Source organism: Symphalangus syndactylus, chromosome 6 (genome assembly GCF_028878055.3).
Source record: "Symphalangus syndactylus isolate Jambi chromosome 6, NHGRI_mSymSyn1-v2.1_pri, whole genome shotgun sequence".
Classification (NCBI taxonomy): Eukaryota; Metazoa; Chordata; class Mammalia; order Primates; family Hylobatidae; genus Symphalangus; species Symphalangus syndactylus.
Genome location: NC_072428.2, coordinates 112562879 through 112583867, shown reverse-complemented (window position 1 = coordinate 112583867; position 20989 = coordinate 112562879). Strand labels below are relative to the sequence as shown.

General features: G+C 35.4%; 1 protein-coding gene across 20 annotated transcripts in view; it reads left to right on the top strand.

The window, feature by feature from the left end:
- CADPS2 (calcium dependent secretion activator 2) overlaps window positions 1-20989 on the top strand; it is a 565017-nt gene that overhangs the window by 243348 nt on the left and 300680 nt on the right. For all 20 annotated transcript variants that reach the window (XM_055283833.2, XM_055283832.2, XM_055283827.2 and 17 more), the window contains exons 4-6: window positions 4189-4269; window positions 11784-12020; window positions 18242-18360. In XM_055283833.2, the coding sequence (XP_055139808.1) occupies window positions 4189-4269; window positions 11784-12020; window positions 18242-18360 (437 nt within the window). The remainder of the gene's footprint in view (window positions 1-4188; window positions 4270-11783; window positions 12021-18241; window positions 18361-20989) is intronic.

The window sequence follows — 20989 nt, the reverse complement described above, 5'->3', positions numbered from 1 at the left end:
AGCAACATGATTTTTCACAGAATTAGAAAAATCTATTCTAGGCCGGGCGCAGTGGCTCACGCTTGTAATCCCAGCACTTTGGGAGGCCGAGGCGGGCGGATCACGAGGTCAGGAGATCCAGACCACGGTGAAACCCCGTCTCTACTAAAAATACAAAAAATTAGCCGGGCGTGGTGGCGGGCGCCTGTAGTCCCAGCTACTCAGAGAGGCTGAGGCAGGAGAATGGCGTGAACCCGGGAGGCGGAGCTTGCAGTGAGCCGAGATTGCGCCACTGCACTCCAGCCTGGGCGACAAAGAGAGACTCCGTCTCAAAAAAAAAAAGAAAAGTAAAATCTATTCTAAAATTCACATGGAACCTAAAAGCCCAAATAGGCAAAACTATCCTAAGCAAAAAGAACAAAGCCAGAGACATCACGCTACCCAACTTCAAAATACACTATAAGGCTAAAGTAACCAAAACAGCATTGTACTAGTACAAACACAGACACATGGACAAATGGAACAGCATAGAGAACTCAGAAATAAACCTGCACACCTACAACTATCTGATCTTTGATAAAATCAAAAATAAGCAATGGGGAAAGGACTCTCTCTTCAATAAATGGTGCTGGAATAACTGGCTAGCCATATGCAGAAGAATGAAACTAGACCTTTCATCATATACAAAAATTAACTCAGGGTGGATTAACGACTTAAATGTAAGACTTCAAAATATAAAAATTCTAAAAGAAATACTAGGAAATACCCTTCTCGACATCAGCTGTGGCAAATAACTTATGGCTAAGTCCACAAAAGCAATTGCAATGAAAACAAAAATTGACAAGTGGGACCTAATTAATCTAAAGAGATTCTGCATAGCGAAAGAAATTACCAACAGAGTCAACCAACAGCCTACAGAATGGGAGAAAATATTTGCAAACTGTGCATTTGACAAAGATCTAATATACAGATATCTACAAGGAACTTAAACAAATCAAGCAAAATCAATCCAGTTAAAAAATGGGCAAAGGACATGATCAGACACTTCTCAAAAGATGTACAAGTGGCCAAAAAAATATGAGCAAATGCTCAACATCACTAATCATCAGAGAAATGCAAATCAAAGCCACAATGAGATAGATACCATCTTACAGCAGTCAGAATGGCTATTATCAAAAAGTCAAAAAAACAACAGATGCTGGTGAGGCTGCAGAGGAAAGCAAATATTTGTATTCTGTGGGTGCTAATCCAAATTACTTTAGCCACTGTGGAGAGTAGTTTAAAGATTTCTCAAAGAAGTTAAAACAGAACTACCGTTACACCTAGAAATTCTACTACTGGCTATGTACCCAAAGAAAAGTAATTCATTCTATCAAAAGGACACTTGCACCCATATGGTCATTGACACGATAATGACAATAGCAAAGACCTGGTATTAACATAGGTGCCCATTAATGGTGGGTTGGATAAAGAAAATATTTTATATATACATACACACATATATACCATGGATTATTACACAACCGTAAAAAAGAATGAAATCATATTCTTTGCAGCAATGTCCATGCAGCTGGAAGCCATTATCCTAAGAAAATTAGCACCTGAACATAAAACCAAATACCACACATTCTCACTTATAAATGAAAGCTAAACATTGAATATACATAGATATAAAGTTGGGAATAGTACACTGGGGAATGATTGACCAAGGGAAATGTGGGCTGAAAAACTACCTATTGGATACTATGCTCACCACCTGGGTGATGGGACCATCCATATCCCTAACCTCAACCTCAACAACGTGTAATATACCCATGAAACAACCCTACGCATGTACCCCCCGAATCTGAAATTTAAAAAAAAAAAGACAATGTAGTGTCCCAATGCTCTACATTGTGGGTTTTTTTTTTTTTTTTTTTTTTTTGCTTTTTTTTTCAGACAAATGCGATCAAGTCATTAATTATTTTTTAAAACAGACCAGGTGCGGTGGCTCATGCCTGTAATTCCAGCACTTAGGATGGCAGAGGCAGGAGGATCACTTGAGCCCAGGAGTTCAAGACAAGCCTGGGCAACATAGCGAGAACTCCATCCCTACAAAGAGAAAAAAATATGTAGTTGTAAATTGTCTCTTACAAACAAAACTACCAAAATTTAGAAATAACTCAAACAATTTCACTTACACTTAAGTAAGAGCTGTTAATCTGGAGATATAAATATAAAAATATGATAGTGTTTCTGGTGAAGTTTGAAAAACTGGGGCCTTTTAAGATATTAAGTGCTATTTTTTGTTGGAGCTGTGAGAAAAAATATAATTCCTTTATATGCAAGTCACTTTTTGTTTTGAAGAAATATGTATCAGCATTTAAGCAAAGATCATAATATATTTCATATTACATTTAGTGCATTTGAAGTGCTGTTACAGTTTCAGTGTTCTTATGGTTTAGTTTTTAGGAGCTTGGAATGAGAGATTTCAGTTAACCTGGAACACGTACTTATTGCATATTATTTTTCTTCATAATTACATTAGTTTTAAATTTTAATCATTTTGCTTTTAGACACAGTGAAGAGAAACTTGTTTCTGTTCAATTTTGAATCATATTAATCAATTAAAATTAAGTTTGTTTCATGAGATGACATAGAAACTCCTTTATAACAAGGATTTACTTTAAGAAAATCTTGCCTGTTTTTTTAACTTATTTTAAAATGAATGTGGTTTTTAAAAAATCAACTTGGAAACATATTTTAGACAGGTAATCTCAGGCCTTTTGTATAGTTTTTTTCCCAAGAGAAAATTAACATGTATATTCTCAATTTAACATTTTGTGTATATCTTTAAAGAAAACAAAATAAGACTTCCTTCTGTCTCTCTGAGACAGAGTTTGTACTGGAGACAGAGTGATCTTTCCTTTCCAAAGCTTACATCTGATCATATCACTCCTACACTTTAAACCTCTCAAGGAAGTCCCATTGTTGTAGGAACTAACTCCTAATTCCCTAATGTGGCTTGTGAAGAGTAACATGAAGTTGCCCTGCTTCTCTCTCCAGTCCTGTCCCTCACCCTGCCTCTTCTGGTATCCCATTCCAAAAGAACCACTGTGTGTGTCTAGTTTTACCTCCTCACCTCCAGACTTTTGGTGTTCTCTTATAGGAACATCTTCCTCTTTTTTTTGACTCTTCATATAAATTGCCTTACTCCCACCAACATCTTGTTAATCTGGTTTGCTTCTACGTATCTTTTTGAGGACTCTCTTATTTGAGGATGTTTTTAAAAATGTAACCTGGTCAATTTGTAGTTATTTGGGAAAGTGACAAGTAAACTGTATTCTCCTTGGTGTTTAATGTTATACTCAATCGAATCTTTAGATGGTCCTTTACTAAAGTGTATTGTGCAGTCCAGCCTTCTTTGTGATGAGAGTGCAAAAGGAGAAAAAAACTAAAGTCAAGAGAAAATTAACACTTAACATCTTCACTTTAACATTTTTATAAAGGGACTAATAAATATTGAGTGAATGGGTGAAAAGGTATCATGAGTAAAGTTAAAATAAGTTACAGAAAAAGTTAAGGATTAGTTCATGAAGTGAAAATAATTTTCCATGTAAATGGGAGATTTCTAAAAAAAAAAAATGATGAGAGCACACTTTTCTTGTTTTCAGTCAAATTTACAACAGGAGAATGGATTTCTAATATGGTGCCAATCCTTAAAAGAATGGAAGGATTTCTTGGCAGTATTAGTCTGTTGGTATTAGAATGAGGAGTATATGAAGACTTGAGTGGTAGAAAGTTATATCAGTCAATCAAAGAGTACTTTTATAGTTTAGCACTAATACAAACTTATTACTAAAACAAAGGGAATTTTTTAAAGTACAAAGAAAGAAGTGAAACATTAGCATCTCACCCTCCAGAAATACATGGTGAGAACTTGAAAGAACAAAACAAGAGCTTCATCTATCTGGAACTATTTAGGACTGACTTAATGATCAAGAAATCTAATTTCTTGATTTGGTGGTTTTGTGAATAAAACCACAATGAGAAAATACCCAAGAAATGTATCTGGTCTGCCAATCTAATTAAACAACCTCCTGTATTATCTTTGTAATAGATATCTGATACAATCTATTAAACATTTTTGAGTCATTTAATCTTTGCCTTAGTCTGTGGGTCACTGCTATTAAGTAATCACATATGTGTAACTTCTGTTTTATTTTTAAGCTGGATAATGCAGATGAACAAGCAGCCCAGATCAGAAGGGAACTTGATGGCCGGCTGCAATTGGCAGATAAAATGGCAAAGGTAAATTATTAACTTGGACATACTGTACCCTGTTCCTTTCTTTATGTAGATTTCTGTGAGCTGAAAAAGTGTTTTGTATAGGTTAAAAAAAAAAAGAGACAGTATAATTTTAACATTTTCTCCTCTACATGTAGACCTCTTAATCCCAAATATCTGAATGTATGTTATCTAAATGGAGCATATTATTCATTTTACATATTCATCCTTAATATGTGAACTGTTTAATTTTAATGATAACTTTTATAGACTTTTCTTAAAGCAATGCGTGAGTTTCTCAAACTGCCAGATCTAGAAGAGTTTTAATGTTGTACTAAGCAAAATATAACCAGGGAGAAAAAACTCCTCCCCGCAAAATCATATAATGCATTCTTAAGTATACAGCAGAGTTATTCGCACGTAGTGGTTCCAACTAACATTTAATTGAATGACTAAATGCATGAAAAAATATAATTTTAAGTATCTAGTATACAGTCTGGCAGATAAAGTGTGTTTGATACAAGAAATTCATCATATTGTACTTATTTTATTTGTGTGATCACTGTGTATCATGAATAGAAATAAATTTCAGACAAAAGGCATGAGTTTTTTCTAGTACTTAAGGTTTTTAGAGAGAATGGAACCTAATTGTCTAAATCATTCTTTAGTGAGTTTATTAACTTACTTCAGTGGTATGAAAATTTTAGTTCTTTTCAATGGACTTGCAGTTACAGTGCTGTTGATTGCCCTGAACATAAGATTCTCTCCCTTTCCTTTCTGCTTAGCAAAAACTTCCAATATTTGATAGATAGCCTCTCTCTCTGTTTCTCTCTCTCGTAACATGGATACAATAAACTGCACACATCTTCATTTTACAGTTTAATGAATGTTTACGCATACATCCCGTGTAGCCACCTCTCCCAAATCAAGATAATGAACTCTTCCAGCCTTCAAGAAGTTATATCCCATACTAATTTTAACAATCATTTTTGTACTTCTTCAAAGAAAATGTGTATTTGTAAATATTAATACATATGTTTTTAAAATGCTAATACTGTTTAAATGTTTATTGAAAAGTTGAGAAATTAGAGATAAATAATAAAATAGAGAAAAATGTAGAGAATTGGGTAACAAGAATGACAGTAAGTTATAAGAACCAAGCCAGAATTAGATCATGAGGAAGAATCTCTAGATGAATGAAGATACAGTGTGCCATAAATTAGGGGCCAAAGAGTTACATTTGCACAGAAGGCAGTGATTGAAAGGATAACATGCCTTATTTTTGTCCTCTGGGTTTCTAGAAAGGTGGTATTTCATTCTAGAGATTTGAATGTGGATTTTATAGAGTAGAAAGCAGCAACTTGAGGCTATTGAAACCTTTAGAAAGAAAAATGTTTTAATGCCAAACCCTATCCTGTATTGAGCCTGGCTGGAAAAGAAATTGCTTTTCTGAGACCTAAAGCTAACAAAGAACCTGGAGAGATGTGCCTGACAGCAGCAGGAGGGACAGTGGATCTGTGTTCAGCATTTGAAAATTACCTACTTGTATATAGATTATACCTGAGACTGGGCACATTGTCATATGTAATGCTTTAGAATAAAGTTTAAGTGATTTTCTGGAGAGTTATGGGACTGGAAGAAGGGCCTCAGAGGTATTCTCAGGTTCATGACTGTGAAGAAGGCATGTTCATAAACTCCTGGGCTGAGTCAGAAGAAAGGGTTAGTGATGAACACACAAAGGCTTCTCCTTGAGAGAACCCTAATGGTTTCATCAGAGATGTTGATAGAGTGGAAAAAGCATGGAGAAAGAAGTAAAGCTGATGGGGTTGGAAGGCAAAATATACCTCTAAAATAGGATACCTTTTGATGAAAATATTGACATAGCAGATTGAGCAGGTTTAATTGCTTTCCACTTCAAGTTCACCAAAGTGAAGCCGTCTTAATGAAATATTTTTAAGGCTAATAACAATTGACTGACCTTGCTGAATTATTTTCTGACAATAATCCTACAAACCTTGTAAGGGCAGATGATATCACGAAGTCAATTTCATAGAAGAGGAAATTGAGGCTTAGACAAGATTATTTATTTCACCATGATTACATAACAAATAAGTGTCTGAGGCAGGCCTCAAATCCTGGCCTTGCCTCCAGAGCCTGGGCTCGTTCTCTTAACATCCTGCTGCCTCTGCAATCTGATAATTCCAGAAGAGTGGTTAATAAACAGCTATTAGTTGGCATTCAGGAGCACCCCCTTCCACACTTCACAGAACAACACAATATAATAACAATAAAACTACAGGGCAAAATCTCTGTTTCAAGAGACATGTTGACTTTAGTACTTTAGCCAAGAGGTAATTAGGAAGTAGCGAACAAAATGTGTACAGGGCCAGAAAGACCTGTGACCAAATTCATGATAGCTATTTTCTAAACATGATAGTAGGCACGCTACTTAACACTTTCGAGTCTCATTTTTTCTATCCACAAATTAATTGAACAAATATTTATTGAACACCAACTATGCAGCCAGGTGCTATCTTAGCTACTTGGGATACATTGAGATAAAACGAGACAAAAATATTTCTGCCAGGCCCTGGTGGAGCTTACATTTTATTTGTGATAGCCCCACAATAAGGAGTAAACATGCCATGTAATTGATTATGGAAGGTGATCATTGTTACTTAGAAAATAGATCAGAAAAAGTAGTATGAGGAGTGTAGGAGGGAGGTGGTGGGTGGTTACAGTTTTCAGTCAAGTGGTCAGGGCAGGCCAATTCTTGATAATACAATCCTTCCAGATATTCAGGCCAAAAAACTTGGAATCATCTTTGACTCCTTTTTCTCATACCTCATGCAAAACTTATCAGGAAATCCTTTATCTCTACCTTCACAGTATTTCCAGAATTTGATGGTTGCTACCATCCTCCCCTTTCCACTGTGGTCCAGTCATCTTTGTCTCTTGTGTGGATCTTGTTCTGTCCTTTTAGCCAGTCTCCTGGATTCTACCTCTGTCCTCATTAACACAACAGCCAGTGATGTTCTGCACTAAGTCTGTTATGATTCCCTATGTTGCTGAGAAAAAAAGAAAAGTTCCTAAAATGGCTTGCAAAGTCCTGTGTGATCTGGTCTTTGTTACCCCTCTGACTTTATCCTCCACTAAGCTCTTGCCCTTGCTCCATCCACTTTGGCTATGGTGGCCTCCTTGCCTTTCCTTGCCACAGAGCCTTGGCCCTGACTCTTCACCTGCAGCAAACTTCCACTGACATTTACATGGCTTGCTCCCTGCTGTAGTCAGGTTCTCCAGAGAGACAGAGCCAATAGGAGATTATATCTGTATTTTCATATATCTAGACTAATATCTAGAGAGATATAATAAATATGTATATAATATTAAAAAGTAGATGTTATGCATACATACATGTTATGTGTGTATATATATATATATATATATACGTGTGTGTGTGGGAGGGCAGGGGGGGAGAGAGAGAGAGAGAGAGAGAGAGAGAGAGAGATTGATTGCGTTCAAGGAATTGGCTCCCACAGCTGTGGGCACTGGCAAGTCCAGAATCCATAGGACAAGTAGGCAGGCTGGAAATTCAGGTGAGGGTTGATGTTACAGTCTTAAGTCTGAAATCTGTAGGGTGGACTGGCAGGCGAGAAACTCAGGGTTTCTGTGTTTTAGTCTTGAGGCAAAATTGCTGCTTCTTTAGGAAACCTTTGCCTTTGGTCATAACTCCTTCAGCTGAATGAATGAGACCTACCTACAGATGTAGGAGGGTGATCCGATTTACTGAATCTACTGATTTTAAGTGTTATTCACATATAAAGAATATCTTGATAGCAACATTTAAATTCGTGTTTGATCCAACAACTGGGCACCATAGCCTAGCCAGATTGACAAACAAAATTAATTGGGCTGGGTTCGGTGGCTCATGCCTATAATCCCAGCAGTTAGGGAGTCCGAGGCAGGCGGATTACCTGAGGTCGGGAGTTTGAGACCAGCCTGACCAACATGGAGAAACCCCCTCTCTACTAAAAATACAAAATTAGCCGGGCGTGGTGGCACCTGCCTGTAATCCCAGCTATTCAGGAGGCTGAGGCAGGAGAATCACTTGAACCTGGGAGGCGGAGGTTGCGGTGAGCCGAGATTGTGCCATTGCACTCCAGCCTGGGCAGCAAGAGCGAAACTCCATCTCAAAAAAAAAAAAAAAAAAAAAAAATTAATCATCATACTTCCTTATCCACTTTTAGCTCAAAGGGCATCATCTCCTCATTGAGACCTTCCCTGACCACCCTGTTTAAAGCTGCAACCCTTCTCACCACTCACTCTGTGTTCCTCCTTCTAGACTTTTTCTCCATGCCACTTACCACTTTCTACCATAAGAAATTATTTCCTTGTTTACTAAGTCTATCAGGACTTTGTCCATTATCTTCATGGTTCTATCCAGGGGCCTGGAGCAGAACACATAGCAGACACTCAGGGAATGTCTATCAAATGACTGAGTCTTACATGCTGGCACGTTTGTGAGAAAGCTGGGGCTGTGAGGAATTCTTGAATTATTTGTAGACTCTCTCCCTTTTCTCCCACTCAAAGGCATATTTGAATTGAAAGGAAGAGAGAATACCAATATGGTAAGGATAAATGAATCTGCTCTAATTTGTAGCAAAAGCATTTAAACACTTCAACGATTTAGTCAGGTTTGGAACTAGCTTCACAACCAGTAGTTCACTTGATGCCATGATGCTGAGATTAGAACCTAAAATTAATATGGGGCATGGGAAGCAGCAGAGATCAGCTTAGAGAAACAATCCTGTGATATGAACCCCAGATGTCATCTAGTGGAAGGGTTAAGAGCACTTAAGAAAAAATGACTATATTTGAATAATGAGAAAAAACTTTTTAAAGAAGCAAATATTGCTTTTGTGTATACCATGGGTTAAGACCACTAGTGACCTATGCTTTACAGAGGACCTAATTAGAACACATGACTTATAAGAGTGACTCACAGACAGCTAGGAAATAGCCCTATTTCTGATTCAATTCTAGTTTAAAGAACAAATTTAAAATGTACATTTGTCTGATATACAATTAGTTTTATTGTTTGCCAGTGAGGGACAACATAAGCAGGCTAAATAGAGTTGATGAAATATTATCAATAAACCTCAAAGCTTTAAAACTGAATTTTGAGCTTTTTTGGAGAAAAAAATTCAAGTATAGTCTAGTCCCTGAAAAGTTTGGAAATACTAATAAAAGAGCCAATTTTGGAGATGCCTGCTTTTCTCCTGTTTGACAGATGATAGTTAATGTTTATAGTTAAAGTTTAATACAAATAGATTATTTCTGTTCTTGTGCTAATGCTAGATTTTCCATAACATGTTGAAAATTTGAAAGCAAAGCTTTAGTATATCAGAACTTTCAGATATGTGACATACTTGCCTTTTTCTTTGTTAAACTCTACCTTTTTAGGGGCAAAATTGTGATTTTCATACAAATATAAAATGGACACACAATAGAGATTTTATTCAATGCGTAATTAATAAGCAAACAAGTTAGGTATTAAAACCAGACCAAAGAGCATATGAGAAACTAGGTGTTTGAGGGCATTACTAAGGTAAGATTAATGGGCTTAATCAAAAACTGGTTAATTTCTAATACAGATTTAAACTGAACCTTTGGGTTATATTATTCACCAAACATTATTTGCACCTCTTTCAGACAGTTTTACAAGGTAACATGTAACTTTATTGTCTGGAATCTTTAATCAGTAATAAATAATAAGGTGAACTAAGAACTTTTCCCCAAATGATCATTGGATGGCCTTCACCTCCATATGACATTGAAAGGATCTGCCCCCTCATTGCTTTGCCTTATTTCTCAGTTTTGGATGCTTTTTCTGGCAGCCTTAAAATTAGTCCAAAAATATAAAATATGTTTTTTATGGATCATTTTACTTTTTTCCCCTCTCTTTGCTTGTACTGAAAAAATATTCTAAAGACAATTCCTTCCCTCCCCCGCCCCACTAAAGGAAACCCAGGTATTTTATAGCTGGGTAGTTGCCTGTTTTTCTTAAGGATACAAATTTGCTGTTTTGGAATGTTGCTTCAAACTGTAGAGAAGTTTTAAAAGGATATTTAAGAACCTTCTTTGGGAAAGTTAATTTTTAATGTAGATATTTAATCTGTCTGTGACATTATGCAGTTTTAATTTTGATTATATGTAAATTATTTTAAAAAGAAATATGTGAATGTTATGTTGGGGGAGAAGAAAAACAGGTGGCCTGAGACTCTGGGACTGATCTGTGAAGTGGTGCCAGATGTTCCTTCCTATCCCATGAATGAACTGGTGCAACTGAGTCAGAGACTACATGCAGGTTGACAAGAGCGTGCTGGGTGCTTTCCAATTGTACTAAACATGCAGATTTCTTAGGTTAGATTTTGAATGATATCAAGGGAGACAACAGTAAAGGCAGTGCTTTTCTGGAGCATTCAGCAGTCATTTGAAAGATGGCTGCTTTAGGCTTTCATCCTCCAGCCGGTTCTGTGCAGTGGTGGTCATTTTACACTAGGCTTAATGTTGTAAAACTATATACTGTCTGTCTTTAAGAGAGAAAACCTAAGTGCCAGGTTGGCAAACATTAAAGAAAGAGCCAAGAATGTGAGGGAACAAAGTGCTCTCATTTGCTGTTCTAGGGAATATAAATTTATCATAATCTTCTCTAAGAATGATTTGGCACCATCTAAATATCAATATTTGGAACATCCTTTTAATTGAGCAGAAGAAACAAATCTGATTGCAGAGTTAAAATTATTGAATGGCAATGCTGATATAATTTAGCAAGAAAATAGAATCTTCCAAATTGATATTGTTACTTTTTCCCTTAATAGTTTTTATCATAAATTTCCTTTTGCTTTAAACTTAACTTTTTCTAAGCCTTTAGTAAAAAACTGAATTTATAGCCACAAGAGATCTTGACACATTAATGTAATGTGAAAATTTACTAATTTTAGAAATATGACCATATCACTCTTCAATAATGTGAGTTTTTAATGCCCGTTTATGAAAAAGCATACCCTTCCAACAACGCATATCTGTGGTAAGAAACTGGGCTATTGTTAAAATGTTTATTTCCTAACTGGCAAAGCTGTGTGTCCTGAACATTTTTTTTATAGACCAGTTATCCCAAGTGTTGCAAAGCTACTAGTGGCTAAGGTTCATCTATACACTAAAATATCTTCCGTGCATGTTTTCAGAGTTTGTTTTTCCTCAAGCAAATCTTATCACAAATAAAGTTAATGTGAAAATATATGTGATTTTTTTCATTTTTTACTGCAATGATCCTCAATAAGATATCTGAAGTACCTTAGATATAATCAAAAATGCCTAAGCCTGAGGATTTTACAGCCTAGTGACTCAAGTAGGATAGATATATTGAGAGTGTTGTAATTTCTAAGACAGCGAAGTATATATATATCATACAATTTTTTATGATAAAATTGAAATATGACTTGTGTAACACTATTATTTTAAAAATTATTTTCAAGGAAAGAAAATTCCCCAAATTTATAGAAAAAGATATGGAGAATATGTATATAGAAGAGTTGCGGTCTTCAGTGAATTTGCTAATGGCCAATCTGGAAAGTCTTCCAGTTTCGAAAGGTGGTCCAGAATTTAAATTACAAAAATTAAAACGTTCACAGAACTCTGCATTTTTGGACATAGGAGATGAGAATGAGATTCAGCTGTCAAAGTCTGACGTGGTACTGTCATTCACCTTAGAGGTAAGTAGCTTGATCTCATGCTCGCCTCTGACAGCATAAATGATGCTGCCCAATAATTTCTGTTGACCTTTGCAGTAACTTTTAGAATTTAAAACAGTGCAATATATGTTGGAGATGTTAAATTATTCTTCATTTGTTGGACACTCAGCTTGTATATGCAAATGAATACAAATTTTCCTTTAAACATAACAACAGTATTAGGATTAAATAATAAAATAATAAAAGTTTAAGGCAAGTCTTCTTTATGCCAGCAAGGCTAGTGTAAGTTTACTGATAAAGTAGGACGAGCATTGTGGCTCACACCTGTAATCCCAGCACTTTGGGAGGCCAAGGCGAGAGCATCACTTAAGCCAAGAAGTTTAAGACCAGCCTAGGCAACATAGCGAGACCCTGTTTCTAAAAAAAAAAAATTATCCAGTCATGATGATGTGAGCCTGTAGTCCCAGCTACTTGAGGGGCTGAGACGGGAGGGTTGCTTGAGCCCAGGAGGTTGAGGGTACATTGAACAGTGATCATCACACTGCATTCCAGCCTGGCTGACAGAGTGAGACCCTGTCTCAAAAATACAACAATAACAAAAATTTATTGATAAAATAAGCATCAAAACGCACGTGGGTAGAAATAGCAATTCAACATATAATTGAATTCTTTGTAATTTGGGAACTCCTTTCAGATTTTTGCTTAACCTTTCTTTTTAAATCTACTTTACCCGTAGGATCATTTCTCTAGGATCATATCAAATAAGCCAGTTATAATGCATATTATTAGGTATCATGGATGATGAGAAATAGAGAATTCTTCTTTTTCAGGACTTCAAGTTTTATTACAGGCACAGTACATATTAGAGCAAGAACAAAAGTCATACATTTAAAATTGTGCTCTCCAAAACTTCAGAATTTCATTATTTTATGTAAATCACTGGAAACCAAAGACTAATACTCTTTGTACAGCTTTCTGTTGATGGTTTACATGATATCTCTTCATTGATGATGTATGTATATGGGCTTATCTAGTTATATGTCTGTGGGTTTGTACACCACAGCACACACACACATACACACACACACCTGACATCTTTAGTTCCTAGGAGAAAGAATGTATGTCAGGCATTAAGATAAAAGATTATAACATAATAATTAGGAGTATCAAGTCACCATTTGGCTTAAACTTAAGCTTCCCCTCCACATAATTTTTATTCCATGAGTAAATAGTAACAATGTGACACTTTAATTCATAGCTCTCTCAAAAATTATATTGAGGCTTTAGCTCCATTTTATCCTCTCTGCTGTTTCCCAATGCTGCCATTTGCATTTGCTGATTGACAAAGAAAAGTAAATACAGTCTTACAAAGAACAGTTTTCAATTTCTTCATTGAAACTTCACTTCCTTAGTTTACGGCAGAAAAAGAAAACTTCGATTTTTATTCTTTTTTCTCCATATATTTGACTCTGAGATAAATTCAAACTTCAGGACATCTGCCTCTCACTTTCCTGACTTCAGGATTAATGATTTCTTTGTCGGTTAATAGATTAAGCTTAGTGTCAGATTAGAACTATGAGGCTTTCTTCTGACTGACTCAAGATTCAATTCTGGGCTTACCTAATGACTTTGCCAAACGGTTTCACTACTGGGTTTCTTCTCAGCCTTTTCAGCCTTATAACATAAGGATGTCTAATTTGAAACTACATAGCATGTTACCTGTAGAATTTCCTCATCATTCCTGTCTCAGATCTCCAGCTGAGTGAAATACAAAACGTCAACTCTTTTCTATTTTTTAAGGCTTTATACAAAACAAAATTCGTCCCTTAATTATAGTATAACTTTTTCCAGCAAGAGTTTATCTTATTTATTTATTTGTTTATTTGGAGACTGAGTCTCTCTCTATTGCCCAAACTGGAGTACAGTGGCACTGTCTCTGCTCACCACAACCCCCACTTCCTGGGTTTGAGCGATTCTCCTGTTTTAGCCTCCTGAGTAGATGGAACTACAGACATGCAACACGATGCCCCGCTAATTTTTTTTTTTTTTTGTATTTTTAGTAGAGATGGGGTTTCACCATGTTGCCCAGGCTGGTCTCGAACTCCTGAGCTCAGACAATCCACCCACCTCCAGCTCCCAAAGTGCTAGGATTACAGGCTTAAGACACCATGCCCAGTCTATAATTTATTGATGAAAAAAATAATTTGTAGAGCAAATAACTTTGATAATGTACAAATCTACCATTATCTTTATATGTAAACATTCAGAACTAAAAGTTCAGAACATTTTATCTTTTCTCTATTGTTCAAAAATCTTAAACAATTGTAATTAACTTCTTATGAATTATATTTTGCCTATTGAAAACAAAATTAGGCTGCTGAGTCAATGTTTAAGTGAAATTATGAATTGTTATTCTGTGCTTTATTGCCAATATGTTTAGGAGGGCTGTTCAGTTGGCAGTAGGTTGTTAGGCAGAGAATATGAGCTAAAACTTCACTTTGCATGGTCTGAGAAGCTTGCATATTTATAAAATTGTTTTGACATCCACTGTTGCTATGTCTATCTAAGGCAGATATTTTCCTACCATAGCATAATACAAATCTGTTCTCGGTGTCCACAGTATTTTAAGCAGGAGTTATGTGTCCAGCAACAAAGTAAAATCGTGTTAAGTGACGATGGCGCAGTGCATGTTTATAGGACACCAGAGAGAATAGATATGCCTGTAGTCACAGGGCCTGTGACATCGGCCAAGCTAAACTGAATAATTATCTCTAGTCCTTTCAGCAAGCCTTGATCCTTAGACCCCATATTTTAGCCTAAGAAAACTCTGAAAGGCAAGCAGTTAAACCAATTTAAAGCTCACACATTTCATTAGTCAAGCTTAGAAGTGGTCCAGTGGAGGAATCTTTTCTAAGAACTATACTGAGTCAAAGGAATAAAGTGCAGATTTGAAAAACTCTCCTCAAATTTCACCTTCTCTTTAAAATTGCTCCCACCCCTCCCTTCTCCCATCACACCCTATTCCCTTACCAAGTTCAGTTTTTGCTATAGTACTTACCAACTAACATATAGTTCAGTTATTTATTGTGTTTATTGTTAATTAGCTGGCTTTCTCTACTAGAATATAAGTTGCAGGAAGGTTATATTTCTTTCTCTTTCTTTTTTGTTTACTGAGGTATTGAAAGTGCCTAAATAGTGCCTAGCACACAGTTGACTCAATAAATACTTATTGGATTAAGGATTTTTATGGTATCAAAAAAGCAGTTAGCTGTACAGGATTACTTTTAGGTATCTCTGTTCATTAAGGCTTCAGAAGAAATATTAAAGCAAGAGATGAGCCAATCCACAAAATGCTAAGCTATTCAATAATGTTAAATGTTCAAGCAATACTAGAAAAACAAATGTTCACCTAAGAAGTGGAAAGTGGGGAATGTTATCAGTGGCATGAATATAGTTGTTGTTTTTTTTTTTTTTTTTTTTTTTTTTTTTTGAGACGGAGTCTGGCACTGTCACCCAGGCTGGAGTGCAGTGGCGTGATCTCGGCTCACTGCCAACCTCTGCCTCCCAGGTTCACGCCATTCTCCTGCCTCAGCCTCCCAAGTAGCTGGGACTACAGGCACCCGCCCCCATGCTGGGCTAATTTTTTGTATTTTTAGTAGAGACAGGGTGTCACCGTGTTAGCCAGGATGGTCTCGATCTCCTGAGCTCATGATATGCCCGCCTTGGCCTCCCAAAGTGCTGAGATTACAGGTGTGAGTCACTGCGCCCAGCCTATAGTTGATTTTTTAGAATGAATTCTTTCATTGATATTAGGCTAGCAGATCCCATGACTTTCTCTATGTTTGGTGCTATATGGTTCCCAATTTCACCATACTGCCCAGTGTCATTTTTTTTTATAAACTACACATGCTTAAATGTCTCCTAACTCTGTGGTCAGTGTTTCACTTGGAAGAATGTTACCTAGCTTCACATTTTATACATGCCTCTCTTCTTTTTACTTCTAGGACAACTTTATTTTATCCTTATGACATCAGCTACAGAGAGATTGGGGAAGAGAAGATGAAAAATAGGTCATTTAGCTTCTGTAGGTCCATTAGCAAGTTTTGCTGGGAATTGAAACACTTACTTAAAATTAGATTAGCTGATGGTCCATGGAATTCTTGGCTGTCTTTATCACTAATTATTAAGGCCACCTATGTTTTATTTTCCTTTTGGATATCATCTGTAGAATCATATTGTTTTATGTATACATATAGGTTCATCACAGAAGCTGTATCTTTTGAAAGTGACAATTCTGCAGGATAAAACGTTCCCAGCACAGTTGGAAGTATTGTTTTGAAAAGCAGAGTACTGTTTCACAAGTTGTATGTTTTAGGAGATCATGTTTACAGTAGCTTATAGTAGAGGTGACAGAAATAATGTCAAGCAGATGCTTCCTTTCTCCTCTTGCATTTGGGTTATTTAAACACACTGCAGAAAGAGATGCAGTGTCAACAATAATATTCTGAAATATGAAGCAATACTCTTACGATTTCTAGACTTGTGCTACACAATTCTGTTGTTTCATACATTTTAAATGACTATCAAACATTTTTATTATTAAGAAGTTATTAGAGAAATGGTGGTAAGTCCAAGTGTAGTTGTCTTTTAATTAATATGGTTATATACTTGATTTATCTCAGCTTCTGGTTTTATTTGTATAAGAAGCTAACAAATTTCAATATTAGTAACAAAAAATCTGAGTCATTAAAAATGCATAACTTCCTTTGCTTATTTTCTTTAATTAAGATTTAGTATTTCATCCCAATTTCCCTGATGAGTGTTAAAACAGCTGTGAGAGATATTACTTTTCTCTATCAATTCTCCATTAATTTTCTTAGTCTGTTTTCAGTTAAGTCCTGATTTTGATTCATATGTTGGTATGCATTTCCATGTGAGTAAATGACAAAAGCTCTGGATGAGGAAGAAAACTTGTTCTGAGTTTGACCTTTTATTTTATTGATAAATAACTGAGTGATCAGTTTCCTATATATTTTATGAAAACAAAATTTAACAAAAACCAAATACACATTCATATTTACAAACATGACCCTTCTCTTGTAACAGAGCTGAAAGGAAGAACACTTTTAAGATGGTTTGTTTTTTGAGCCCTTTTGGATCAAAATTCTTATCACGACTCTAAAAAATGTGATGACCGTAATAAAGTATTATATGATCAGTAACTGATACAGATTAAGTTTATGATAGATGTTTTGGTAGCTGCATAACATGAATTTTATTATTGTTTGTGCAAATACAACATGGGATCAATGAAGAAATCAATGTACATATGTAAAAATACATTTTAATCTATTTTATAAATTAAGTTTTGAGAATTTAGAAGAGTTCATGATGCAGCTTTTCATTGAAAATGTTATGGTAAATAATATTCATATTTGATACATACATCCAATAAGAATGATAGGTTACAGTGTTTTAAGATTGGCAGCCTCTTTGACAAACATTAAAAAGCACACATAAAAAATATATGTTGTCCTTTCTCCCAGGAGTTACAAATATATAAGGCAATATCAGTTTTTCCACCCTTTTCCAGTGTACTGAATTAAATTAGTACATATCTTTAATGGATAGAAAAATTATTTTTTCTTGCAAGTTAGTATTAAGATGTTCAGTGACAAATTATAATTTTCTATTTAATAAGACACAGTCCATAAATTAAACTCTTTTACAGACAGTAATAGTACTCTCAAATAAGTGAATATAGAAAATTTCTGATATCACATATTGATATCAGTGAGTTGGTATGATGGTATCAATGTTTACCAATAATATATACTATATTACTTTATATGGTACTTATCATGTACTGCTGTTATCATCTGCACTGAATTTTCATTTGTGATTCTGCTTAACTTCATGTAGACTTGCCTTAATTTGTTAAGGATCTGAGTTTAAATTTCATTTAATTCACTATGGCTTATATTTATGACCTTTGACCTTACTTTTATTTGCATCTGGCAGCAGATATATTTTCAGTTACCAGATTTCCTAAAAATGTTATTTACTATACCTTCTATGAATAGAGTTGGATTATAAAGAATATAAAATACCAGTGATGTTAACAAAAAACAAATTTTTTTTCAGTTTTGTCAGTCTTCCTTATTACAGTTCATGCTGCTATTTATGTATATTGCTAAATGTTATCAACTTGATGCATTATTTTAAAATCATCTTATCTTTAGATTGTCATAATGGAAGTGCAAGGCCTGAAGTCAGTTGCTCCCAATCGAATTGTTTACTGTACAATGGAAGTGGAAGGAGAAAAACTGCAGACAGACCAGGCTGAAGCCTCTAGGCCACAGTAAGCCAGTTGAAAAAAGTGTATTATTGTTGTTTGTTTTTTTAGTCCTCCCAAAGAAACATGCTCTATTTATGTGCATAAATGTGTGGTATTACACTCTAAAACTGCTATTTGACTAGCTTTGTCTCAAATGTGTTAGAACTAGTGTGTGCCTTTCTGGATACTGATGTTATCATTAGAATTTTGGCAGAATCCCTGTGTAGTACAAACAGAAAATCCAACATGCAAATGCAAAGCTAATCATTAAGCAATAAAACATTTATAAGTCATTTCCAAGGAAAGCAAATTTTATCATCGTGTGTTATTTGAAAGGTAATATATAATCCTGTTTTGGTTGCGAGAATTCTAATAGCCTTTCCATTTTTGTCTGTTACAGTTTTTGGTGATGTATCAGTAGATACCATGATTCTGCACAATGACTTGGAATACTTAGTGAGCAGGCTAGAGAAGCAGTTAATGTAGGACTACCACACGATATTCAGAGCATAAAGCTGCTTTTTGCCAGCAGTTTGATGTTTCAGATTCTGGCAATGAGTTAATTAAATTAGTAAGATGTTCGCTTTAATTCATTCAAACTTGGGGAACCATCATGGTCTCTAGCAGAAACAGCCAGGTTGGCCTGAGGAATTCAGATGCAATTTGCTTGGCCTTCATTTGTACATTACCTTTAGAAAACATTTTTTTTCTTCTATTTAATCTTTATTCTAAATATCTTATAGGATTTAGGATTTTGCCTTATTATAATACCAATATGTGACCTGTTGATTCAGGAAACCTCTGTTGAGATCCCAAATAGGCACTGAAGATATATGAGAAATGTCCATTTTCTTTAGAGCAGGCAGGATAGGGAGATACAGAGGGTTATGTGTAACAGAAGAGAGGTGCACAGAGTATTAGGGGTTTGAAAAGAAACAAGTCGAAGCTTCTCATCCTAACCTACAAATCCCTACAAGCCTGCCCTTGACCAATCTCTCATGACCTCCAGGATCTCGCCTTCTCCCTCTGTTCCCCTGATCTTCTGCAATTCATCCGCCCTGGACTTCAGGCAGTCCCTCAAACGCTTATCCACCCATTCTCAGTGTCACACTTGCTTTCCCCTCTGCTTGTAGTCATCTTCCCTCATATCTTTGTATAGCTGATTTTTGGCATTGAGAATCTCAACTTAACCATTACTGAGAATAATCCTTCCCTTTAACCCAGTGGAAGGTGTACATTTTCTAGCTGACCACTTTTTAATTTTTGGACTGTGTTAATTATCTGTTTATTTTGCAATGTATTTCGTCTTGAGAAAGGGCAAAACATCTTATCCTATTTAGTCTTATATCTGAGTACTTAGTAAGCATTCAAGAGGAATTATTAATTCAGTCGACTAAACTTACTTTTGTGACCTAGTCACAGTATATATTTGGCGGCAATATATTAGTATATTCACAGAATTGTGTAATCATCACCACTATCCATTTTTGAATATGCTCATCATCTCAAAAAAAAAAAAAAACTGTACCCTTTAGCTATCAACCTCTAACCAATCCAGCCTTAACCAACCACTGATTTACTTTCTGTCTCTTATAGATTTATCTGTTCTGGACATTTCATATAAATAGAATTATATACAGTCATGTATTACTTAACAGCAGGGATACATTCTGAGAAACGTGTCATTAGGTGGTTTGTTGAACATCATAGAGTATACTTATACAAGCTGATATGGCATAAATATTTTCCATATATATATATATTTCATATGGAAAGCTAAATGTCCTAGCACCGTTACATTTTTCCTGCCTGACGTGCAATGCCGGTATCAAGTGCCATATATCAAGTTTATTCAAGTGCTTTGCCCATTTTTGTTTTCTCAAGTTTTAAGAGTTCCTCTATTTTGGATACTAGGCCCGTATCATATATGTGATTTGCAAATCTTTTCTCTCATTCTGTGAATTTTTTCACTTTCTTGATTTGTATTTTGAAATACAAAATTTTGATGAAGTCCAGTTTATTTTTTTCTTTGTTGCTTATGCTTTTGTTGTCACCACTAAGAATTCATTGCCAAACCTAAGGTCACTAAGATTTAGCTCTATGCTTTCTCCTAAGACTTTCATAGTTTTATATTTAGGTCACTGATCCATTTTAGGTTGATTTTTATGTATGGTGTAATGTAAGGGTCCAGCTTCCTTCTTTTACTTGGAACTATTCAGTTGTCCCAACACCATTTGTTGAAAAACCTATTCTTTCCTTATTAAATGTTCTTTGCATCCTTTTTGAAAATCAGTTGACCATAGATACATGAATTTGTTTCTGGACTCTCAATTATGTTTTACCAAACTATATGTCTATTCTTATGCCGCTACCACACTTTCTGGATTACCATTGCTCTACCATTGCAGTAACTTTTGAAATCAGGAGTGCAAGGCCTTCACCTATGTTGCTTTTCAAGATTGTTTTGGCTATTCTGAAATTTGATATGAATTTTAGGAACAGTTTATCAACTTTTGTAAAGATTATGCAAAGATTACCAGCTGAGATTCCAGTAGGGATTATGTTGTAACTATAGGTCAATTTGGAGCATACTGCCATCTTAACAATATTAAGTCTTCTGATCCACACATATGGGATGTCTTTCTATGTATTT